Consider the following 26,563-nt stretch of genomic DNA (forward strand, 5'->3'; position numbering starts at 1 on the left):
CTCCTTAATTCTCCGAGAAGTTGCTTTATCCTAAGTTGCGCGGACTCTTCACTTTCGGTGCCGCACCCATATCGACACAACATGGATGTTGGTGTGGGATTCATACCGGATATGATGAACCATTTTGGGTACCTTGACCAAAATTGATAGAGAAATTCCAGTAATTTTTGTAATCAAATCAAAAGCTAGCATGAAATGATAATTTATGCATACTCTTTTTATCGTTTAAAGACATTTGTATTAAAAAGTCCTCAACCAGAAGTCACTTTAAAGATATTATAGGTGGACATTTAACAACAGTGTTGAATGTGCAGTGAACTCAAAAAGTCTATCATGTCCTCAATATCATTTGCAATAGTTATTTTGTGCACACAAAAAATAAATATGGAGATGCATTTGTACTTTATAGTAATTATAAATCAAACTTGCTCTCAATAATTCGGACATTCATTTTCTTTCAAATAGTCTACCATAATTTATGCATATTCTTACAACTGTATTTTTAGATGTTTGATTTATTTTTAGCAGAATCCTCACCCCCATCCGTATTCATACCTGAATCGATACCCCCGAATCTTATAATTTAGATAATGAATGATCCGAGCTCTTGATCCACATCTACACCCTAGTCTGAGCAACTTAGGCTTTCGCCATGCAAGCTCACATGTAGCCAAAACCATTGCTAGGTATTTTACCTCTACACTTGATTTTAACTACTGCGTCTTGGTTTTTGCTTTTCCAAGCTATTAATTTTTCTCACTGTAGAATACATTACCCGAAGTGGATCATCTGTTTGAAGGAGATTTTGCCTGGTCTGCATCATGTCCCCCATCCTCATAGAGTAGCATCTAGCATGTTGAGGTAAACCTTTAATGATGTACCTTAGAAATGCGAATTATTGCATTTCAATGACCATCTCTAGGAGTTCGGAGAACAAATCTGGTATCACATGAGATGTCCGGTTGTGTGTAGATAATTGAGTTTGCTAATCATAACAACCGAGTGATTCAAATGCTTCCCCTTTCCAGGAAGAAGCTTACTATTTGGGTCAATATATTGCAATGTCGAGTACTGTTTTTTTCCAATATGTCTGAAGCATGCTTTCTTTGTGAAATGACAATCCCACAGATTGTGCTACCTCAATGCCTAGGAAGTATTTTAGTTTAACGAGATCTTTGTTCTAAAATGACTGATAAAATGCTGCTTAAGTTGAGTAATGCCTTTAAGATCCCCACCGACTATAACAGTGTCATCAACATAACTACAAAGAATATGCATTTGACATTGTGAGAGTGGTTATAAAATGTAGAGTGACGAGCTTCACTCCTAAATATGCCAAATTGTTGGACAACAGTGCTGAAAAGCCAAACTCTGCTCTTGGTGATTGCTTGAGACCATACGAAATTGGCTCCAATCGATGAACTGACAAAGTCTCTGCCTGAGAAACTAACCTTGAAGGTTGCTTTATGTAGACATCCTCAGCGAGTTCGCCATGATGGAAGGCATCTTTGGTATCCAACTGATAAATGGGCTAAAAAACCCGGAGGTGGTCCTCATAATCTGCTCCATTCAGGGTAATTAATAAGGTGTTTGATCCTTTGTATATCCAATGAAGGTTAAATTCTGTTCCATTGGTCTTGTTAGTAGTCCCATATCGGTGAGAGGGATGACACTTTGTCTCCTTATATGGTCTTGCAAACCTCACCTCTTGAGCTAGCTTTTGAGATTGAGTTAAGTCAAGATCCATTTTCTTATTATGGTATCAGAGTTAGCCTCACCCAATTCTTATTTTACCGATGTTGGATCACCATATTATCTTGTCCACTCTCTAGTTGCCATGCCTAGGTGTGTGGTGTGGTGTGTGTGTGTTAGTTTTTAAGCTGTGCAATGTCTTCTCTCCAATCAGAATTTGTTCACTAGCCTAACTAGAAAGCTGGAGAGCAGGAATAGGTGTGAAATATAATCTGAAATGATATATAAAAAAATTCTAAAATCCATTGGAGTGCTGCTAATTGTCTGATGATATAGTGCTTGTGATAATCTTGCAATGTCATAGCGTGTATGCTACCTTGTGTTTTATATGTTTATCTTGTAAAAGAAAACATAGTGTTTTCTAACCAACTGGATCTTACACTAAGACTTTCTCACATGAATTCATATTTTCCTTTATTGTATAGGTGGATTGAGTGGTACTTTAAGTAAATTGGTTAGAGGCGATTCTAACCATGCATTATGTGTAGTTTGGTACCATCACAAATAATTTAGGCTATGCTCATTTCATGTGAAAAAAGGAGAGAAGGATATGGTCATCTTACCCAAATTCTCAAATCAGAACCCTGAATCTACCATGTTTATTCAGTTTGACAGTTCTACAATTTTCACCATATCTGAAGATTATAAATGAGTGCAGACTAAAATTCTTCTCTTTCATAATTTCAATGTAGTGGAATAAGGTCCCACCATCTTCCCGGGGCACCACAGCCTCGCTTGCGGCGACCACCTTGACATTAAACTTGACATAGTAATCTTCTTGCATATTGCAATATCTAAATTCTTTTTGTTCTGTTGTCCTTATTCACTCAAGTTTTTAAATTTTACATTGCATATGATCTGCAAAAAAAAAAAAGTGCGTCACAAAATACAAAACTTTGCCGATTCTGGATATATTGGCATGCTGTCAATTCTAAAGTTCCTTGAATGCTGCCATTTCTGACCTTTCCACATATTAACTCGTAGGGTTTTGTTAGAAAATGGACCTTGGATCTAATTTAACATCAAAGTTTTAGCTCAAGTAGTGAGGGTTGCCCAAAATCATATAGAAATTACAACTAGTTTATTTAACTAATGTGAGACTCTTAACACTCTGTCTGCAAGCTCAAGGTTGGATATTTGGAGTGTGTATGATATATACAAAGGGGCCCAACATTGGGTAAACCAACATTTGGGGTGAGCTTGGAATCATATTAAAAAAATGGATCTTTGACCTAACTCAACTTCAATCGCTCCACGAGGCGAGGATTGTTCAAGATCATTGAATACTACCTATATCGAGCTAACTTTTGGGATGATTTAGATCCAAGGTCCAATTTCTTTAACATAGCAGAGCTGGTAAATGTCCTGGCTCAAGTCTCACCTCCACCTATTATTAAAAAGAATATTCATGCGCTTGGTTAATTAGACTCAAGTCCTTGCATTAGTGGGCGTGTTAAAGATATAACTAAAAGGGCAGCCCGGTGCACTAAGGCTCCCGCTATGCGCAGGGTCCGGGGGGAAAAAATTTATTTCCTGTCTGACCACTTAAGTCAAGTTTCCTGATGAGGTGGCTAGACACTTCAACAATATCTATAGTATTTCTGCTCTATTTTTTTTATGATAGAAGAACCTAAGCAAATTTTCTTACATATGTCATGGGTCAAGTCTTCTAAGATTCCTTAAGGGACATAAACATAAAGCTCTTCATTGAAGGTGAGGCACATCGGTTTCTCTATTGGATATTTGAATGGTATGAATACCTCATATCAAGCTCATGTATAGTAACCGTTTCTTTATTATGTACTAATCTCTACTCATGGTTTGACCATAATGATCTCCACTCCTAGTCACCCCTCCACAACCATGATCTCTGACCCAATTAGTTTTTGGACCATTTAGGTTATCTACATAATAGGAGGAACCATTTTATTCAAAACTCAATATACATATCTAGACTACCGCTATGTAGCAAGATTTCAATTGCTGTTTGCTAATAGTATCACCTCAGTTTCAAAGAACCAGGCCTATTCTTGAAACTGTTGATAAATGTAGTTGTCAATGAAATTTTCATAGTGATCCAAGAATATGCATACTTCCCTCTTTTGTGGATCTCTCTGTGACTTTATTTTGTTATTGTTAGAAGAGCTTTTGTCTCCCAGGTTTTCTGTGTTTCCAAGTAGTAGGTTGGGATAATTTAATACTGCTTTGTAACTGAGACTGTAGCAGCTTTAATGTGGTGTCTGTTTTCGTTGACTGTGCACCAAATGGGTAAGACTTGTTTCTTTTGTGTTCTAATCAGTCAATTCAGTATGCTTCTTATGTTCTGATCGTCTCATATTGCATGTTTAATGTTCACAATTCTCGAGGATGCCTGCATATTAATTCTTTCCTAGTCAATTTTCCCTGCAGATGCCATCTACAATTGAGGAGTTGGATGCGGCTATTCAAGATACCATTTCTCAAGCCAACTCCATTCTTTTCCTGAACCATAATGTTCTAGAAGAGTATGAATCACGTCAGAAAAAAGTAACTCTCTGGTTCCTTTATTTGCTTTTCTATTTTAACCTTTCAAACAATGATGATCGCATCTAACTTTGTCTTGTACTTTTGCAGATAGAATCTCTTTCTAAGAGTCAAGAGATGGAGGAAGAGAAGTTAAGCAACCTCATTAATGAAATCAACACTTTAAAGGTTAGATTTTTATGGTTCTCTAGCATTTTTGGTTTGTTTCCTGGTGAATGTAATGTTCTTGGCCAGCTTCTTGTATATAAAGCAGTAACCCCACAGTGTCTCACTACACATATTGTAATACACAATTGACTTTTCTTTCAAATGGTATCTATTATTTCAAGGTCTCAGACATATTCATTGATACTGCTAAATGAGTGAATTGCCCTCATCTAAAAGCTACACATCCATTAATATTACTGAATGGGTGAACCGCCTTATCTTAAAGCTGAAGCTGTTAAAGCAGGGGCTTGTTTGGTCAGCAACATGTCCCCTCATGTGCAAGCTTAATTTTTTTCATTTTGGCCAAGCACTTGGAAATAATTTGTTGTTGGGTGAAGGTTAGACTCGACACAAATATATCTACCTGCCCTGCATCGATATCAGTTGAAGAGCACTCAGTTGAGATTTTCTCCTTCCTATCCCATCCTTGTGTTACTTCATTCAAAAGGTTGACCTAGCTGTTATGTGTGAATTGCCTCGTTGAAAAGCTTAATTAAGAAATATTACATTTATCTTTTTTCAAGGTTTGCAGCCATTTATGTGCGTGTTTAAACAAAAAATGATTCAGAATGGTAACAGTTTGATGTTTGCATTTATGCTACCTAGTACCAGTATATCTTATGACAAGCTATTTAAACACAAAGAATAATAAAAATATGTCCTAGAGAAAGAAAAAGGCAATAGGTTCTTTGGATAAGAGACTCATCAAGTAATTGGGAAAAAATAGGGTCAAGATATCAGATAGTGTAGATGATTTAAGAAAATCTTTTTCCTCCTTTCTTTCGTCATATTTTTATTATCTTCGCTGTGGTTGTAAAATAACAAGGAGTTTATCTTTACTGCGCGGACACATGGTGGTAGTCTACCAAAAAAATGTTCTGATTTTAGGATTTTGCAGGAAAGGTGGCTACCAACATTAAGAAATCTTGTTTCTCAAATCAACCAGACTTTTAGCCGCAATTTCCAAGAAATGGCTGTTGCAGGAGAAGTTTCATTAGGTATGTTAACCTCAAACCTTGCATAACTTACTTCTTGAGAAGTTTTATCAACCTGTATTGATCAATTCTCTCTTCAGATGAGCATGAAATGGACTTTGACAAATATGGGATACTAATTAAAGTCAAATTCAGGTAATTATGGCTCTGATTCTTCCTTATTTTGAAGTAGGTATGATTAAATTGAGATTTCTGCCTATTGTGAGTTGTGACTGTCCCTTATTGGAGAAGAGACAGATATTTCATAGATTATTTCTTTTGCCTTTTGAGAAGACAAGTGGTTATATTTCTACCGATGGAAGTACTTATGTTACAAAGTGCACTAGCAACTTTATATTGTTTTTCTTTGACCTAGAAACCACATAGTTCTTCATTAGTGGACTATTATGTTTCTTTTGATGCCATTTAAATTAGTTTAGTATTATAGTGCTAAACCTAAAGTTATTTTGTATTGTACCTATTTAATTTCCGATTTTCAAATCATCTTTTGGGAAGAGAAATCATTGGCTTCACTTATGAGCAAAACAAAGAAAAGATTCCCTAGCATCTATACCCTCAGGTAATGTTTCATGGCACCAACAAATTTGCGAAAAGTAGTAAAGAGTCTTGTGCACCAAGATAGGTTTATTAGATACTATGTTGCTCGGACTCTTCATAAATGCCGACGGGTGCGTGACGTATCCTTCCAAAGTAGTGCATTTTTGGAGGATCCGAGCAACATAGATCAGATACATAAAATCTCTTTCCTGGTGACCTGAAGAATGCAGTAAGTGAGCTGCCTTACACATTCTGCTTTGTTCTCATCTAATCTGCTAAAATGACAATATTTGGAGCAAGTTCCCTGAATCATGTAAATCCAATTAACACCAGCAAGGAAGAAGCCAGCTGTAAATTTAATTGCTAATGACATTATTAGCTTTTCCTTTTTTCTGTACATCCAAGTCAAATGCACACCTTAATTTTTTTTATAACAGAGTAAACTGCAAGAGCATGTGGTCTACGGTTTGAAACTCGGTTGAAATGGCCTGCCCATCTACCCTTCTTCACTCAAGTACTACAATTTTTGCATACAACATGGTTCAAACTCATGACAGGCAACCTACAGGTCACATATAGTGCTCTTGCCACTAGAAGAATCCCTTGATGGCCAAATGCATCTCTTAATATAAATAATGATATATTTGCACCCAAGGGTGTGGTCTAGTGGTCAATAAAGTGGGTTGAGAACCATGAGATCCCTGGTTCAAATCCAACAGAGATAAAAGAACACTGGGTGATTTCTTTCCATCTGTCCTAACCTTGGTGAACTGAGTTACCTGTACCTGTTGCTAGTGGAGGATGGCCAGTATCCCTTAAGAAAGGTTATCAAAAAAAATATAACAAATGATATAGTTATGTTATATATTAGGTATAAGACTTATTGCCTAAATTAGTGCTTAATATTTGGAGAAGTTTTTAAATTCTTATTTTTGAAGGGCTATAATTGCACTGTAGTTGAAAAATCTCTCTATATCCATAAGTATTCTTGAATTCTGTAGGATTTTGGGTTTACCGGGAAAATGGATACAGATAAAATTATCATGAGGTCAAGGACATGTCTTGATTTAACTCGTGTATTCAAGTATTAGTAGTTTAATACGTTTGTAAATGAAGTAAATAAAGATAGTAATAAAAGATGATTGAATCGAATGGAAAACTAGGGCTTCAATGCTTGATGTTTGAGCTGGATCCGGAGACTTTAACGTGTAACCGGACTCAGATCCGAAGGCATATTAATATGGAAATGCTTGAGAGCTAAGACATAGTAAAATATGGAAAGCTTGGTGCACAAGAATATCATTATATTGCTTTGTTATTGCTTCGAATCCAATCCTTCACAAGTGTGTTAAAGACTGCTATTTATAGGCAGCACTGTAATACATGCTTGAGCCCTAAAGTACTAAGCCCAATAGAAATATTCCACGTGGAAATACCGTTACATGTGCTAGTTTATATTCTTCTGTGAATGGCAGGGTCTCATATGGATATATTTGATGCATCTGTCCTTTTGTCCTTTTGTTCTATCATCAGGACACAAGTCCTTACCTGACTCCAGACTGCGAGTTCCTACCTTTTGTCCGATAATGTCCCTCTAGCAATACCGGTGGCGAGCCAAGGTTAAAGCCAGCCAGCCAGTCTTTGTTCTGGACTTCTTGATTATGGAAACATTATAGATATATTTTCCTGATCTTAAATGCCACATGTTGGTTCCAAACGCAGCTACGTACACAAGCTATTTTCCCCAATACATTTTGATTGATAAATAGGTAGAATATTAGCATGTGGTGGGGGTTACAGTCTTAGTCTCCACTTCTTTAATGAAAGACTTCACTGAGGAATTAAAAATGCATGTTTAAGTAATGTTTTGGTAAAAGCAATCAACAGTGACAGGTTAGTAACAAAGAAGATAATTTTAAAAGAAAACAAGTATTTTTGATGTAATGAGGTTGGTGCCAAAAAATCATTAAGTTCATAAAATATGTTAACCAACATAAAACGGACAGCACTGTTAAAATGTATCCTATCTGAAGCTGCGGATCATGGAAATCACCTTACTGTTGGGCTCATGTAAAGCTCAACCCCTATAAATAAAGAGCTCTTGTGTTTTGTTGTCGCGAGATACTCTAGCTGACACTGGGCATTCACTTCATGATTGACGGAGTTCAGTTTGACTTTTTGTTTTATTTTGGAGTAGTGTTAAGTTTCCCTTTCCAAATAATGGTGTCTCTTTGATAGTTACCTCTTATTTGCTGGAGAAGTGGCTGTCTTGATCTTGTTTCTCTGTGAAGTTGAATTAGAATTTTATCTTGTATTCTCTCTTTCGACTTGTCTAAAAAGATTTGGTTAATGACCCCTGTTTGAGTTCTAAACCTTGCAGATTCATGGGTTACCCTAATTTTAAAGCAAATCCACTATCCTATATGCTCCTCGCTTGTTGCTATATATCTCAAATCTTGAATTAGAGGTTGAATGATGCCCGCAATTGTTGTACATCCACTTAACTTTTTTCTCACATGCTCAAGTGAGACCATGTTTATGACTATTTGAATAACCCCGCTAATTCTTGAATCAACATGGGCAAGAATATAAAAGCACAACAATGCTTTTTTGGGTGTAAACAGGAATGTATAGATGAAATTGAACAGATAGTAGACCTAGTTTATTTGTAAATTGTTTTTCTTCTAATTTCCTTTGTAGTTGGTTTTTCTGGGTTGCCAGCATGATCTTAATGCTGAGGAAACAATGTTACCAGTTACAGAAAAAACACATAACAATAAACTAACAAGATCCAATTCCATCCCCAAAGTTAAATGGAATTGTATAGTATCTTTACTTTTTTGGTGTAAACAACTTTGTAATGATGATATAAATCAGATTATAGATTGATAGGAAATCTGTAATTATCCCTTTTTGGAGGTAGCCAGCATACCCTTAATGCTGAAGACCTTACTAGTTTAAAAAATAACAATGTTATTATAACCCGTTGAACCATCCTGTGTGGTGGTGGATACTCATCACAAAAATAGGAAATAATTCATTAAAATTGTAAGACTATATAGTTCAAATTTACTCTTGAGGTGAAAACGATCAAAATGGTGTTGCTTTATTTTGGTCCTTAATATATATCACTTGATTGAAATGGTCCTTAATTTATATAACAAATGCTGTTCATTTTGATCCTTTACCCTAAATCTAATAGATTTGTCACAAAAGAATGTTAAGTTTAATTGTGAACCCCGCATGGGTAACAAATTTCACTATTGTTGTCTTCTTTATTAGCTCTAAAAAACAAATCTAACGCCATTTTATCAACTTTGTGAATTTCATTTTACGAATTCACAACCGTTTCTTTGAATTCCCCTTTTTGGGCTGTTGGAGGTTGAGTTTGCTTGCTAGTTAGTTGTAGCTAATAGTGACTACTTCCTAACAAAGAATTGGGAATAAAAGACTGAAACTTTAAATTTGTTTGAAGTCATTTAAGCTCACAATGTGTTAATTTGAATAATCTTGAAATTGCATGATAGTTTTCTTGCTAAATTGCAATGAGGATCTGTTTTTGTGAATTCGAATAGTGAATCTTTTTTTCTACTCCTTAGAGATTGGGGCTTTGCTTGTATGTTTCCCCCATTTTCAACATAGGTTGAGTATTGGAGAATTAAATTGAATTTGGAAATTCGTGTAGATTCCCTGTCAAATGTTGCATAAGTAAATTGATCTAGAACAATAAAATAAGAGTCAAACTGCAAATATTTGCTAGAGAATATAGAGAAAATTGTGAATTTTGGTCGGAAAAGAAAGTAGCCACATTTAAACTTAACAATTATTTTTGGAAAATCTGTTAGAATTAGGGCAAAAGACTTAAATGAACACCCTTTATTATATATTAAGGACCATTTCAATCAAGTAAGATATTTTAAGGACCAAAATAAAGCAACACCTATACATTAAGGACTATTTTGATAGTTTTTTCTGAATCTTTTAGTAACATGGAAATCCTGTATACAAGGTATATACCAAAGAAGAGAACCTACACCAAAATATGGTGCTCAACAAAAGAGATCCAATCCTATATACAAATAGGGATCTCGCAAGTACTCCCCCCCCCCCCCCCCAATAAAGAAAAGAAAAAAAAAGAAAAAAAGAAGCTAGGAACAAAAACTATTCTTCATTTTTACAAAATCAAGTTCCACCCCTTCAAAAGCCCTCCTATTCCTCTCTTTCCATATGACCAACATGATTGCTAAGGGGGCAACACATCCTGCCCTCGGGTTTTCCTTCCCTCTCAAACAAATTTAGGGCCACCATCCATAACTGACTAGCTACCTTACAATGCAAAAGAAAATGATCTACACTTTCGCCTTCACTTTTACACATGAAACACCAACTAACATAGATGATTCTCCTCTTTTTTAGATTCTTATACAAAATAATAAGTAGGAACTAGAAGTTATAATGACAATTCTGACATTACTTCGTGGAGGCTTTTAAAACTTACAATATTCACTAGTAGCTTTTATAAAGTTTCCCTGTTTCTTGACAAAGGAACTTGTATGTAGACTTTCCGGTAACTTAAGGAAAAACTATGCCCTAATATTTATATTTGTTCTGAGACGTCAACTTCCTCTTTCACCCCTCTAAACATTAATACCTAACTGAGTTTAGCTGTTTTCGAAAATATGTCACAAATTTTCTCCTAATCTATTAACATATTATAGCTCATTTGCTATTGTTAGAGCGGGTAAAAGTCTCGCATTGGTTAGGGAATGACCAATAGTCTACTTATATGGACTTGGGCAATCCTTCCCTCATGAGCTAGCTTTTAGGATTGAGTTAGGTCTAGGTGTCATATCTTTACATGGTATTAGAGCCAGGTCCATCCTCGTTTGGCCTCCCGGTTCACGCTCCAGGTGGGCCTGGGCGTGAAGGGGGTGTTAGAGTGGGTTAAAGTCTCACATTGGTTAGGGAATGGACCGGTGGTCTGCTTATATGGACTTGGACAATCCTCCCCTCATGAGTAGTGTTATCAAAGGCGAAAAGCTCGGTCTGTTGGGGCTTTAAATGCAAAGCGCAAATAAAGCGTGGGCTTTAATGAAAAAAGGTGCAAAGGGACTAAAAAATACAAATATATATATTTAGTCCAAGACTAATAATTATAAACATGAATGACAAATATATGACCAAAGAAATTGAAAAACAACTATGATAGAGTGAAATATCAATTGTTTAGTGTCACTTCTTCAGAAGAGGCTCATTGGCAAGGAATAGTTTGCTTAGAACCTTGATTACGACACTGAAGCGCACAAAAAGCGAGGCGAAGCGCTCAACACGTTTTGAGCCTCGCTTTAGGGCTTAATCGCGCCTTTGACTACACTGCTCATGAGCTAGCTTTTGGGGTTGAATTAGGCTTAGGTGCCATTTCTTTACAGCTATAATGCAACAGAAATGCAACTAACACTTGTGCTCCTAATGTTGTAGTCTCCAACACTTCTTTTCTGTAATTTTGGTAACAATATCTCCTACATTCGACTTTTCCTTCACATGTAAGCTGTCACAATACTACCTATAACATTTATGAAGCTTGTAAGACTAAGGTGATTGATCCTCATTATCTACTTTTCTGCCCTTTCTTCTCTGCATTAACATTGTAGGCTGATGAAAATATTCAGTCTCTTCTTTTTCGTTAGTTTTTCGATCATAAACCCATGCTTGTGCTGGCTCATATCCAACTTTGATAGTTATTTGTCCCCTTACCTTATTTACAAGCAATGCTTGCAACTCTGCATAGACATTCAGGGCCATAGATTTCCGCTGGCATTGAAAAGGCTGTTTGCTTTTATAGGTGAAGCAAAGAAAAGAGAAAGACTTTCGTGTTTGTAACTATTTAATGGGTCCGTATCCTACCCAAGATGCATTAGATATCCATAGACAAATTTCATTCTTTTTCTGCATGCATTGTGCATATCTTCCACATCAATGAGGGACTTATTTTCTGGAAAGCCTACCCAAGGATATGTGTCATCCTAATTTATACTGTACTATCCTGCCTATGGTAAATTGGAATGATGCACATTCTATTTGGGTCATTTATTTGTTTATTTTATTTTTGGTTCTCCGTGGCTTGTTTACAGTTTGTTGTTCTTGCATCCTTTATTTCCAGGGAGACGGGACAACTCCAAGTTCTAAGTGCCCACCACCAATCTGGAGGAGTATGTTGCTTAAACCACTTTTTCTATCTGAGTTCAATTGGTGTATTAACTTATTAATACAAGATCCTTTCAGGAACGATCTGTTTCAACTATTCTCTACCTAGTTTCTCTCCAAGACCTAACAAATTGCCCCTTTAGAGTGGTGGATGAAATAAATCAAGGTCAGTTATATATTTACAGTATATTGTAATTCTTAATTAATTGGATGCAAGAAATTATTGTGTACATTTGTGCTTCAAGGAATGGATCCTATCAATGAGAGGAAAATGTTTCAGCAATTAGTGAGAGCTGCCAGCCAACCCAATACACCGCAGTAAGAGCACTCTCTTTTCTCTTCTATTCTCATGAATTTTTTACCATTATCATGTCAAAACACCAGCAATTTATGTGCTGAAATTATTTGCTTATGTCCTTGTGATAAATGAACTTGGTGTGTATGCTTTTTTCAAATCGTTGAAAAAACACCATTTCTTAGAGATTTCTGGGAAGATATCTGCAGATTGTTTTGACCTTTACATGAAATTCAATTTTAAGAATGACCTTTGATGGAAGACTAATATGGAGTTCGTATACACATTAATCTGCAATAATTTTGTGTGGCCAATATATCTGCTTCGTTAAGATCAAGAGGGGGGTAAGTTTCTTTGAAGGTCTCCAGATTGTTTGTTTTTGAACTGCTTGGTTCAGATGACAAAAGACATGATTTCGAAAAGGAGGTCAATTAAATGTACTAACTCTCTTCTATTACTTTGTTGTACCTGGTTAACAAGGGCTAACCCTCTTTATTCACTGTAGTCCCTAACAGAACAATCTCGTGCCATAAGAAAAGCTATGGGGAAATCTGTTTGGAAAGAGATATTTATTGAATAATAAAAACGGTATTAAACCTAAGTGTTAAGAACACACAGAAATCATGCAAGGCTAATTATTAACATCATCTGTAAAATTGAGTTTCTTAAATACTATAGTAGCTTATATCTTGACAAAGGGTACTAGTTTTGTAAAGGAAAATTTTCATTAATATTTCTCTTTGCATATTGCATTCCCATTCCTGTGATCTACTTTGAAAATCTGCTCTAAGTAATCAAACATGGTCCATTTATACTTCGAGAAATCAATATTTTGATAGTTGTACCCTGCTACCCGCCATGCAGATGCCCTGTTAACTTGGAATTATCCACAATCAGATTTTCTTCTTTATTTTGTGTTATGACTAGACATTAAATCCCATTGTTTGAGTTTGATTCTAGTATCTGATTTGTATCATCCAATGTGCATCTAACAAAGTTAGGCAGAAAACTGATAAAGTAATCAGCATTTGGTATATGTAATATATATGGTTAGCCCCTGTGTGAGATTCCTTTACAAGTGTTATCAGAGTGCATACTGCATAGACATAATTGATATCCAAGCTTCTGCCGAAAGGACGCAGATATATATACAAGGTATCTATTTATTTTCAACCTTCTGTGGCGAGAAATGTCAAATAGTTCTTTTTGTGGAAGACAAATTTCTATTCAACTCTCGAACTCTCGAACTCTCGACTACTCTATTAGAGGGAGCATGTCCATGTGCAGTTTCGATTTTGTCATATTAATGTGAATCCATGTAGGTTTATTTTGTTTAGTTGATCATTCCTGTTATGCTGATTCCCCTGCATATTTTGGAGAAATTAAAGAACTCGTGAAAGTAGACCGGTCTACTTTAAGCATAGTCCATGAGATGTTCTTGAGACTCAGGAACAATCTCCAAAGCTGATTTGTAACCTTGCAGTGCAGGAAGAGATGGTTAACTGTCTCAACAGCCTCACCACAAAAGAAGTATCTGGGGCAAAGCTGAACTCCCCTCTTCATTAAGTTGTCTTGTGTAAGAGCTGCTTCTAGCCAACAACCACACAAAACAAGCAATCTTGAGAGGTGTCTTAGCTTTCCCGATATTCTTCCCAAATCCTTGACATTTGACTGGGTTGATTTTAACCTTCTGTATGCAGTTCCAACTTTGTAAGCACCTTCATTAGTACCCCTCCAAATTAGGAAGTCTTGTCCAGTCTCCAAATGTCCAAAGTTCTCAATTGTACTGTAGAAATCAGAAACCTTTTGAATTTCCCAATCATTCAAATGCCTTCTGAAAATAAAATTGCAAACTTGAGGAGACCATAAGTCAGCAATTGTTCTGTGATTGTGAGCACCAGATTGTGAATATCTGGGAAAAGAAGTTCTATGATGCCTGCTTCATGCCATTCATCCTTCCACCATCTACCACTTTGATCGTTGTGTTTGGTTTGAACTCATTCCATAACTCTCTAATAGATCTCCATAAGCCCACACCATGAGGTGTAGTAACTCTTTGATCTTCCAACTGTCACTCTCCTCATATTTTGCTTTGATCACTTTGCTCCATACAGTTTGATGATCATTGGAATAGTTCCACAACCATTTCATTCTTAGAGCCGTGCTTTGTAATTTGAAGTTCTTGATCCCTAGTCCCCCATTTATCTTGCTTTTTGTCACTGATTTCCACTTCAGTAGATGGTAGCCTTTTGTCTCCTTATTTCCTTGCAAAAGAAAATTCCTCCTGATGCTACCTAACTTATTGATGATCCTTTTTGGAATTGGAAACAAAGACATCATATAAGTTGGGAGTGCATCAAGCACAGAGTTAATCAAAGTCAATCTGCCACCTCGTGATAGATATTGGGATTTTCAGCTTGCCAGTTTCTTTTCACTTTTCTCCACTACATTCCAGATTTCAACAGATTTAGATTTGGCATCCAAAGGCATTCCTATATAAGTGGTTGACAGAGTACCAACCTCTCCATCTAGAATTGATTTCAACACTTCCATGTTTGGTACTTCATTCACAGGATACAAGTGGCTCTTCCTCCAGTTGACATATAAGCCAGAAATACCTTCAAACAAAACCAAAATCAGTCTGAGTACTTTGAGTTGCCCTTCATCAGCATCACAGAATATCAAGGTGTCATTTGCATATTGCAAGTGAATAATTTCTGTGCTTCCCCTGTCCGCTCTGGCCACCTCAAAACCTCTTAAGCCAGCCATTCACATTTGCAGTTTTAATCATATTGTTAAGCCCCTCCATAGCAAGAAGGGTACAAAAGATCTCCTTGTCTTAGTCCCCTTTGAGCTGGGAAGAAACCTGCAGGTGAGCCATTAACCAACACTGAGAATCTCACTGTTCACATGCAAAATTTTATCCAATGTCTCCTGAGCTGGGAAAAAACGGGTACACAGGCAAAGGATAGGATTAGATGGAGAATTGTCCCAGCTAGTATCTGGTAGACAATTTGGAAGGAGAGGAACCTTAGATGCTATGTAAGTGTAGTGAATAGTATGGAGAAAGTCAAATTGAATTGTATTTTGACCTTATGTTTTTGGTGTAACCAGTTGTATTCCAATGATACTATCTCTATCATTGATGTTCTAGATTCTCTGTAATCACAAGACAGTAGATCGTAGAATACTCTTGTAAATGTCGTTTCAGTGCAACCTATGCACTGTTTTGGTTTTTATAGATTCAGAAACTGTTACCAGTGTCAAAAAAACCTTGCCTACATAAACATCCAGTCCTATTTTTGATTCTGCCAAAATCTTTACAGGTGCTTCTTGCTTACCCCAAAGTTGCTACCAAATCTTGAATACAGCGAAGCATGCAGCATTCTGACAGTAATGAATGGCCCCTGGATTGAGCAGCCATCTAAAGGTTTTCTACCACTTTAACTAATACCATATGCTTGTAGTCATAACATTAACCACACACTAAATGCATTTCTTCGGGTGCTACATTGCAGTCTGGAGTGGTGGAGAATGCTGGAGGTCTATTATGGGTTTAACCTCTGTTTCCGCTGACTAGAAACAGTAAATACTTGTGGTAGATTCGACCAGAAACTGTCCATAAGAAAAAATTACAATTTTCTAGTTGATCTTCATTTGCACAGTTAAAAGCTGAATCATGGTCGCTCAGCTACTGTTTTTGAAAAAACTGTTTATGCTGGCTCTTATTCTTAATTGTGCAATAATTCTTTTGTACGCATAATTCATAGTATGCTACCCTTGTTTATAGTAGTAACATAGAACCACAGAGGTATTCTCTCTGTTCGAACTTCAAGTAATTTGTCCTCCATTCTCTTTGTTTATATTCAGAAATTGTTCACTTCTTCCAGATTTTCCAGAAGATAAATATATATTACTCTTCGTCTATAAATGCTTTCTTTCTAGTGTCCCTATCAAGATAATCTAACTTTTTGAAGAGTGAAATTTTCGGGACGGTAGCGGAAATAGATGAAGAGGCCATTTTTAAAGTTGCCAATATTTTTGTTCAAATATTATTTTCATATGATAAAACAGCTGAAATTTCAATAAAAGTGGCTATTTGTGAAAGTGAAATTCTTTCTATTATGACCTTTGAAGATTATTGAGTAGGGGTCTGACCATGAAAAGAAATGTTTGTTTGGAAGCCATCTACTAATTAGAATTAGAGTAATTATTAGAGTAGTAATTACGTTGACTTATTTATTTGTCATAGTGTAATTATGAATGTACTGTTTGGTTGCACAATTGTAATCATAGGGTTATATTAAATTTTTAGAATAAAAGTTATCTAAAATTAGAAATTTATATTAAATAAATAAGAGACTTTATAAGTGATATTGAATTAAATATTTAAGATATATATTATCTTTTGAAAATGTATCGATCAACAAACATATATTTTTAATTAATATAATAAAAAATATTTTATTTATATTTTAAAAATTATTATATTTTAATTAAATAAAAATTAAAAGTGTAAGATCTCTATGAACATCATAAAATACATGTTTGATGAAAAGATTAATATTATAAATTTAATGCCATAAATTATGGAAATACTTGACAAAAAGATAAGGGAAAGGTAAAACCATGCTTTATAAAAATAAAATAATTATAGACAAATATCCGTTTACAATTCATACCCACAAAGCATGCGACTTGCAACCATGATACTATCGCAGTATCAATATACTGACATGGTATTATTAAGGTTTGATTTAGTCTGTAATGATACCACTACTGTATATTTATATATTTTCATAATATCTTTGATGTCTACTTCAATCCTTTAGCAACATTTTCATAACACCATCATATATTGGCATGGTATCATTAATGATTGTTTCATATAATCAGTAACATTCCTCAAATCATTTATGATACCATCGCAGTATGCGAATATCAAGATGCCATCACATAATATCTTATATAATAGCATGGTATCATTTACCATTGAACAATCATTCAAGTATATATCATATATTGACATGATACCATCACAAATGTTGAGTAATACTATCATATTATATATATACTGTGATGGTATCATAAAAAATTTTCTAAGTCATTCGATATTACATGAATGACACTGTCACAGTATTTTTGTATATTATCATGATATTGAAAATCCTTAATGAGACACTTTTAAAAAGTTCAACGATACTATAACAATATATTGCATATGTTATGGTATCATTAAGGAATCAAACATTTAGGAAAAATTGCACAAATACTAAATGATATCATCATAGTGTATATATACTGTGACGGTATCATAAACGCGAATTGGGCCTAGACTAAAGGGGTATCTCGGCCATATATTTGGAGCAAAGAAGGTATTTCTTGAAATTACTTTCGGAGAGGCAATTTCAGGTAATTACTTTCAATCTGGGTCTATTTTATGTATTTTTCCCAAAATATAATCTATCAAATCTAACTAAAAAATAAATGTCTTGCAATGTGCAATATCAAATCAATACAACTAAAACAAATGAAAGTGAAAATATAACATAAGTTTCAAATTTAAAATAAAAAATTTAAACTAATACTCTTATGTCAAATTTCAACATAACGTATAATATGATTTAAAATAAAAAGAAAAAGTGAATCTATAACCTTATTCAACAATGAATTCTACTTCAATTTAGAAATTAGAATACTAACAAAATTATGCTAAAAAAATAAATAAACATAGAATAAATAAATAAAATAGATAATATAAAAAAATCACATGGGATCACAAGAAGTAAAGATTGAGAATGAGAAGAAAATAAAATATAAATAATATAAAATAAAAAAATATTTTTGTAAATCGTTAGAATAATAATAAATAAATAATTTAACATAGTAGAAATAAAAATAAATTTAAACAAAAAAATAGAAATAAAAAGAAGTAATTAAAAAGTAATCAACTTATAATTACATCATGTAATTATCAACAATTCACAGCCACTCCCTTAGAATTGGAAAGTCTAATTACACTCAATTACCTGCTTACCAAGTAATTACATGACTAGCTAAACATGCCAAACAATGTAATTACACCCAGTCACATCAAATCCAATTGTTTGAGTGACTTTCCAAAAATTCACTTTATTTGAATTTCAAAGTTAAAGTTGTGTTTGGCCATAGATTTTGCGGTTAATATTTTGAATTAAAATATATTTTTTAATAAATATAAAATATTATTTGAACATAGATTATATTTAAATGGTGTTATTTTATGAAAATAAAACTTTAGGATTTTTTAGAAAATAAAAAAATAAAAAGTGAAAATAAGGTTTTGATTGTTTTTCGAATTCTAAATACAACTTTAAGTTTTATTTGAAGTTTTCATGGCTAAAGACTATTTTTCAAATAAAGTTAAATAATATTCTGGAAAAAAATAATGAAATTCCACTTATTTCTTCAATAGAAACAAACTTTGGACGCACAAAATTGAAAAACTAATTAGATTCTTCCTCTTGGTTTTTGACGCAAAAAATAACTTCAAGACCATCGCTTGGAGGCTTGAAGTTAAAGTAATTGATTTGGGAGTAGTTCAAAAAATGTGTAGCAATTTATTTTTAGAAAAGTGATTAATTTAAACAAAAAATAATCCAGTTTGATTATTCCACCAGTGATGAATATTATTTTTTTGAAAATTTGGTATTATTTTAAAGTATACTATTGCAGACTTGTATCATATAATAATATATTGTTGTTTATATATGAGCGGGTGTTCTTTTATTTTTACCTTAAAAGTTCGATCAAATGCATCTCAAATGAACTTTAAATACAATCAAATTTAAGTATGAATTTTCCAAAGTACTACAAACAATATTTTGTAACATTCACTTCGAAATAAACAACAAATCTATAAGTTAAAATTTTAAAATCAAAAGCTTCAAACTCAATAATAACGGATTATCGATTTTCTCTGTCAAAATCCTTTCAGGCAATAATGTATTTCTACTTCCTCCTAAAAAACTTTACATCAATAAAAAAATTATATGTCTATAGATCAATATCTAGCCGATCAAATCACATAATCTCTAACATCATTTCATTTTGATAGCTTTTTCGAACATTTGTTTTCCCATAAACCAAATAGACACAAATTTTATTCAACCCAACCAACAACCATAGTATATGATATCAAATTAGATAAAAATTAATCCATATCAAGTGTTTGTATCGTATCAATAAATGTAAACACTTAATCATTATTAAGTGATACACATATTTAGTTTAGTTGTTAATTTTTCCTTTCTAGACATCCGATAAAATTGAAACAATAATAATATTCTATATCAAGTGTTTGTATCATATCAATAAACGGAAACATTTAGTTATTGTTAAGTAATACACATATTTACTTTAATTATTAATTTTTTCTTTCTAGACATCCGATAAAATTGAAAGAACAATAATATGTTTTCATTCTCTCCCAAGGGAACTTGCATCAATAACCGGGCTTATATGTGAATAAATCAAAATCTAGCATGTAAAAATCACATATTCTCAAACTTCATTGGGTCAAAATAGTAAATCGAATATGCAAACTTTTATTAGAGACTCTTATCTCGTTATCAACATACACCAAATGGATAGGCATTATATATGATTTTTGTTTCTTCACCACAACAGTCCCTTCAACAATGGCTTCCACAGCTACGCCTTCAACTCTCACTCTTTCCTCATTTCTCTCACAAGATCTCAACCCCAATTCTCTAATTTTCAAATCAAAGCCTCTTCTTTTCACATCCCACAAATCTTTTTCCTTACACCCATTAATCCTACAGTACAAAGAAAGGAAGAATGGACCTGTTGTTGTTGCTGCTATGGCTGCTGAAGCTGAGGTTGCAGAGGATGTAGAACAGGAAGGTGAAGATGGTGGAGAAGGGGCTGTTGCTGTTTTAATTCCACCGTCTAAGCCTAAGAAAGGCAAGGCTGCATTGCCCTTGAAGAGGGATAGAGTATGTTGAAAAACCCATATTTTTATTGTTGATTTGGTGGATTTTAGATATAAAAGATGGGTTCTTTTTCGTCGTGTGATATGAGGGTTTTGCTTAATTTTTGTGTTTCTCGATGATGTTAGTATGAAAATAGCTTTCTTGCCCCTAAAGTGGATATAGTACGTGGGAAATCTCCATTTTTAATCAATTTTATGGATGTTAAATGAAAGATGGGGTTTTGTTGGTTTGTATGATATGTAGAAGTAACTATCTGTTTTTTTTTCTTGAGCTGGTTTTCTACCGGAAACAGCCTCTTGTACACTCTAAACTCCCCAGAGACCACTTTGAGGGACTACACTGGGTATGTTGTTGTTGTTGATGATGGTTCTTGTGATGATATTACTATGAACACTTGACTTTTTTGCCCCTAAAGAGGATACATTATGTAGAAACTCTCCATTTCTTATTAATTCTATGGATGGTAGATGAAGGATGGGTCTGTTGGTTTGTATGGTATGTGGGTTTTGCTTAAGTTCTGTATTTATTGATCTTTGTGGTGATATTACTATCAATATGACCTGTTTTGGAATTTCTAGGTTCATTTTTTTTAATGGGTGAAGGCGAGCTTGTGTGAATTTGTTTGCTTATGTAAAATTTGGTCAGCACTGATTTAACCACCGAGGTCTGTTTGGTGCGATGATGAGATAATTCAGTAGTTCATTATAATAGTAGGTGGTCTCGTAGCATCTTTAAGCGTTGGTGGACTGAGTGGGAAGTAGCAGGTAGTTGGTGGATTAATTGTGTTGTATGAGCTTGCTGGGACACCATACTTATAGAAAAACATTATAATTATACTGGGATTATGAAGTGGAATTAAATAATACGTAAATTACAATTTCATAGCAAGGAAAAGAAATTATATTAAGTGAAGATTGAATCTGTATTGTGTTTGGCGAGTCACGCCACAATTACCCAGCCTTACACCATGTCATTTCAAAGGAAGCTAGTGTTTATATGCTTGCAGTTGTTGGCAAGTTATGAAGCAAGCATTTCCATAACCTGTACTTTCCTGGTTGTATTGGAGGACAAGCTTTTATTACTTTTCTGTTTAATGTAGACTACCTTCCTCCTGCCCAAACATGTCAGGAATCAGAATATTAAGTTACTTTTGGTGTAATACTAATAAATTGTGGTAAAAGAGTCTTTTTAGAAGGGGAAGCATGATGGAAAAGATCCATCAGGAATGGTGAACATTCAATTTTGATGCAGCAAATGTTAAGACCTTGTGTAGTGGGATTGAATTAGACCATTTGAACTCTCTCATGTGATCCTTGTCCTAATATTAAGACATTTGAGGAAATATGCAGTCCAGAGGTTAAACATTTCACAAAAATCTGTGTGTGCTTGTTCCTTTGACGAGTAATGGATGTCGCTGTGCCGGTGAAGAATTTTGCACTTTTTGAGATGCTAGTTGTGGAAGATCATCTCTATTGATTTTCAAACTACGTCTCTGATATGTCTTGTTTTTCTTGTTTTTCCTCGCTTGTTCTTCTCTCTTAAGCTGAGGGTCTTTCGGAAACAGCCGCCCTACCTTTCAAGGTGGAGGTTAGGTCTGCGTACACTTTACCCTCCTCAGACCCCACATGGTGGGATTATACTGGGCTTGTTGTTGTTGTTGTCTCTGATATGCTTTTCCTGTAGCTGTTACGTAAAGCATCAAAATTCTCTGTTTCTCCCTCTGTGTCATTTACCCATTGTTCCATCTATTTTCTCATAAACTGGTTACTTCTTTTTCCATAATAATTAGACGCGGTCTAAGAGGTTCTTGGAGATTCAGAAATTAAGAGAAATCAAGAAAGAGTATGACTTGAAAACGGCTATAGAACTGCTCAAACAAACAGCTAGCTCAAAGTTTGTTGAAACAGCTGAAGCTCATTTCCGGCTCAATATTGACCCAAAATACAACGATCAGCAGCTTAGGGCAACTGTAAGTTTTCATAGATTTCATTAATCATCATTAGATACTTCACAGTTTATATTGAGTGTTTAGTGGTATATTAGTATCCTCAATTGTGGTGAGTTCTCTATTTCAGGTAAACTTGCCCAAGGGAACAGGTCAAACTGTTAAAGTGGCTGTTCTTACCCAAGGTACTCCTTAAGATATATTTTGTGTGAATTGATCATGATAGTATGCCAAATAAATTGGTCGTCAGTTCTGATACCTGGAAAGCAAGGCATGCTTTTTGAAAAGCTAGAAGGAAAAGTTGGCATCTGAATTATAATTAATTGCCTGCAGTCACTGGAACTCTCATCTTTAAGGGAATATACTGCACTGTAAATATGTGTTAATATGTGTAAAATTCATCGCCTTTTACCACTGCACATTGGACAAGTCATGTCTGGTTCTTCTCTAGACTACCAAAGACAATCTTCCAAATGTAAAAGTTGAGATGTCCCTGATTAAATATTACTGAAGTCCAACTAATAAATATAAATAGTACTATGCATCAATTACTGGGGTAACTTTTCAATGAAGTTGTTGCATGTTTACTCTTTGGTCATATTTAAGCCTTTTGAGTTGCATAATAGAAACTGTATCTCTTCATGCAGCGGTGGGAAAAGTGAAGAAATAAATATAATCTACCAAGGGAAGTTGATTTCTTAATAGTTGGTCTGTTAAGGTCGTAAGTGAACTCCTTTCATTTCTTCTAGAAAATAGTCATTTTTATTTTGTATTAACAAAATTAATATGTCATTCAACAAATTTGTACATGTGATACAAGTAACTGGGCGTAATTATGTGGAAATGGTCTGGAAACTAGAATATCAGATATGGTTGTCATCCCAAATTAGGGCTTGCTTAATCAGATTGTCTAGTGAACTTATAGCTTGCATCCTACTTTTCTAACACACCCCAAAGAAAAAGGAGGACTTCCAGAGTTGCTCTTTTTTCTTAAAAAAAACGTGATCATAGACATATGGATCTTCCTTTTCAGTGTGGTTGTTTATCTAGATTAGTAACCCTATCTACTGAATGCACTATGCTAGGATCTTTTTGTATTTTGGGATATGGTCACAATGGTAGTTTTTGAATGTTTTCGTCTTGAAAATTTTCTTTTGAACTGTAGTCACTATTTTGGTACGCTAATTGTGTTGCAGCTAAAATTCTACAGGTGAAAAGTTCGATGAAGCGAAAAATGCAGGAGCTGATATAGTGGGTGGGGAGGATTTGATAGAACAGATAAAGGGAGGATTTATGGAGTTTGACAAATTGATTGCAACACCAGATATGATGCCTAAGGTGTTTCTATAGTCTTTGATAAAAATGGCTGACTTGACTTTGATGTTCAATTTGATCTTCCTTTTCATTTTTATACTCTCTTCGACAACAGCCTTTGAACTTCTGTCTCTTGGTTTTTGTGAATCTCATATTGAGGTTTGCAATAGGCAAAGAGTGACTGTCTCTGTCTCAAATAATTCAGCATATCTTGCTCCTAAAGTTTTTGTGCATGCTTTTGGGCCTTGTCAACCTGAATATATCGCTTAACAATGCATAGCTTGTTGTGAACCAATACACATGGCCTGGTGAAAAAGCTCTTGCTGTTCTCTCATTTTCTTCTGAAGAAACTTCACAGCTAAAATAATGATTTGGTTGAATGAAACATATTTTGTTAAATTCTGTCACTCACTTCTAAGTCTTTCTCCATCATTCAATGTACACATGTTCATACATTTTGCTAGGTTGGTGCTCTTAAAATTCTTTGACCTCAAAATCTGGCTAATCAGCATTTACATATTTTCTAATCAAGCCTTCTTTCTGAAAAAGTTGCATCATAAAGTTTGCACGAGTTTTCCATGCTTTTTGTCCCATTTCTTGGAACATCTTCCGCCTTGTATATTTGAATAAATTATGGTCCATCTTGCTCTATCATAAATCTAATGCTGCAGGACTGATGACACTATTAAGCCTAGCTTAAGCTGAGTGACTAATTACAGAGGCTCCCCTCCTCCTATTTCTCTTTTAAGGCTGACTGAGCTGATATGAAAAGTTGCACCTCTTTATGTTTCGTTTGTCTAGAAATTAGTTTTATTTACTCCTTTACATATCTGTGGCTCGTTTGACGTCATTCTTTTTGTGAACTCACATTGATACATTCTCTACTATTTGCGGCAGGTTGCTAGCTTAGGTAGGATCTTGGGTCCTAGAGGACTCATGCCGAACCCAAAAGCTGGTACTGTCACTACAAATATACCTCAGGTAAAGTGTCAAGTATTTTCTGCTTGTGAAAAAAGTTAATCATAAATACTTTCTTATGCTCAACTTTCTCTGTTTTATGGAAGAATCACTAGATCTTTTTATAAAATGGACCCCCCCCCCCCCCCAATCCTATCTTGGAAGTTATTCAGAGTTAAGAAAATGTAAAGCAATGAATTAGCGAGTAGGCAGTGATGATTCATTTATTGGACCATTTTTCTGCTTCTCGAAAACGTATTCAAGTATGTAAACGTGTTATTCTTCTTCCAGGCTATCGAAGAATTCAAAAAGGGCAAAGTAGAATACCGAGCAGATAAAACTGGAATTGTTCACTTGCCATTTGGAAAAGCAAATTTCTCGGAAGAAGATCTTTTAATAAACTTCATTGCAGCAGTGGTAAGTTTTATCCTTGACTTCTATTTCTTCTACTTTTGTTCCAGAATAGTTTAAACTTTATTCATTCTGCATATCTTTCAAAAAAACAGAAATCAGTTGAAGCAAACAAGCCATCAGGTGCCAAAGGAGTTTATTGGAAGAGTGCACATGTATGCTCGTCGATGGGGCCATCCATTCGGTTAAACGTAAGGGAGATGCTCGAGTACAAGCTTCCGAATGCTTAATTGAGCGAGACATGTATATTGTATCTTCTATCATCTACCTAAGTTACTTCGGCGCCTTATCTGAGCTTCCATTTTGTGAGGGTTAGGATACAAAGTAGGTGGAGTTTGAAAGGAGATCCAAACGCCACATTGTCAATATGACTGTGGAAGCATTCATAGGCACAGTTGCTAAAAAGATAATCTTGTTTGATATTGTCAATTTTAATGTCCAGTTTAATTCTTACTAGGTGCTAATGTACATCATGCTTCGATTTGCAAAAAGGGGAGCTAACTCAAATTTCACAAGTTTTCTACACTGCAGGATTCTCTAATTTGTGTTTTATGTCTGAGATTGTGCCAACAACTGATAGGCTGAATGAACCTGTCAATTTTAGTACTATTTTTCTTTACTTATTACTATTCTATTTATCAAGGAAAAGAAAAAGGGTCACTCGCACCAAATGTTGTCTTTAATTTTTGTTCCTCAAATTGGTGGTTTTTAGTTGTCCTTCCGTACTTTAAAGTAACTAAACAGTGGTCGAAAATACTCTTGATATATTTATTTTTTTATAAAAATTAATATTTTCGTATCATAATATAAATTAGTTATGCCTTATCAGACTTGACTTAAGTCATAATTTGTTATGCCTCTTAATTTCTACAGAACTTATGTTGTTAGAGACACAAGTTTACTTCATAATCCACTAATTATGCCTTACAAGATCTAACTTAGTTCTTACGACATAAGTTTAGTTTCAGAATGTTATACCTTAAAAAGTTCATAACCTACGAGCTATGTTTTACAAGACAACTTATTTTCTACAAAATTTATACAAATAGAGATGTAAGTTTAGTTTTTGAACCTACAAAGTTATGCCTTAAGAGACATAACTTATTCCTACATAGTAAACGTTTTTTAAAATTTATGTCTGAATTAGAAATTGCATAACTAATGTTGAACAAGACAAAAATTCAGATCATAGTTAAAGAATATAAAAACTTTGAAAGAATAAGTCAAGAATATGAGACAACAAAATATAGGCCAATCACATAATCAACTCAATTTGGAGCCACACAGTTGGTGAGCTCTGTCCCTTCCAGTTTGTAATTGGAGGCTATCAATAGCATACATCCTCTTTCCCTTTCCAACTTTTAAAGAAGAGATTTAAAGGTCAGCCTCAATTGATGAGTACTTTCCCTTTCCATATTACAGGAGGACG

At 34.6% G+C, this 26,563-nt stretch overlaps 2 protein-coding genes across 2 annotated transcripts in view; both read left to right on the forward strand.

Moving 5' to 3' along the window:
• Positions 1 to 16,402, forward strand: part of LOC129886998 (structural maintenance of chromosomes protein 5) — a 33,655-nt gene extending 17,253 nt beyond the window's left edge. Inside the window, exons 22-30 of the mRNA XM_055961926.1 lie at positions 4,162 to 4,278; positions 4,366 to 4,443; positions 5,381 to 5,480; positions 5,558 to 5,612; positions 12,175 to 12,223; positions 12,297 to 12,384; positions 12,464 to 12,536; positions 15,840 to 15,943; positions 16,032 to 16,402. Of these exons, the coding sequence (XP_055817901.1) occupies positions 4,162 to 4,278; positions 4,366 to 4,443; positions 5,381 to 5,480; positions 5,558 to 5,612; positions 12,175 to 12,223; positions 12,297 to 12,384; positions 12,464 to 12,536; positions 15,840 to 15,943; positions 16,032 to 16,093 (726 nt within the window). The 3' untranslated portion in view covers positions 16,094 to 16,402. The remainder of the gene's footprint in view (positions 1 to 4,161; positions 4,279 to 4,365; positions 4,444 to 5,380; positions 5,481 to 5,557; positions 5,613 to 12,174; positions 12,224 to 12,296; positions 12,385 to 12,463; positions 12,537 to 15,839; positions 15,944 to 16,031) is intronic.
• A 3,718-nt stretch (positions 16,403 to 20,120) lies between these two features.
• On the forward strand, positions 20,121 to 25,590 carry LOC129886999 (50S ribosomal protein L1, chloroplastic). Its single transcript, XM_055961927.1, has 7 exons — positions 20,121 to 20,510; positions 22,297 to 22,476; positions 22,583 to 22,637; positions 23,663 to 23,790; positions 24,664 to 24,747; positions 25,015 to 25,140; positions 25,230 to 25,590. The coding sequence occupies exons 1-7, from the start codon at positions 20,193 to 20,195 to the stop codon at positions 25,362 to 25,364; spliced, it is 1,026 nt and encodes a 341-aa protein (XP_055817902.1). The 5' UTR covers positions 20,121 to 20,192; the 3' UTR covers positions 25,365 to 25,590.
• Positions 25,591 to 26,563: the final 973 nt, after the last annotated feature.

Source organism: Solanum dulcamara, chromosome 4 (genome assembly GCF_947179165.1).
Source record: "Solanum dulcamara chromosome 4, daSolDulc1.2, whole genome shotgun sequence".
Lineage (NCBI taxonomy): Eukaryota > Viridiplantae > Streptophyta > Magnoliopsida > Solanales > Solanaceae > Solanum > Solanum dulcamara.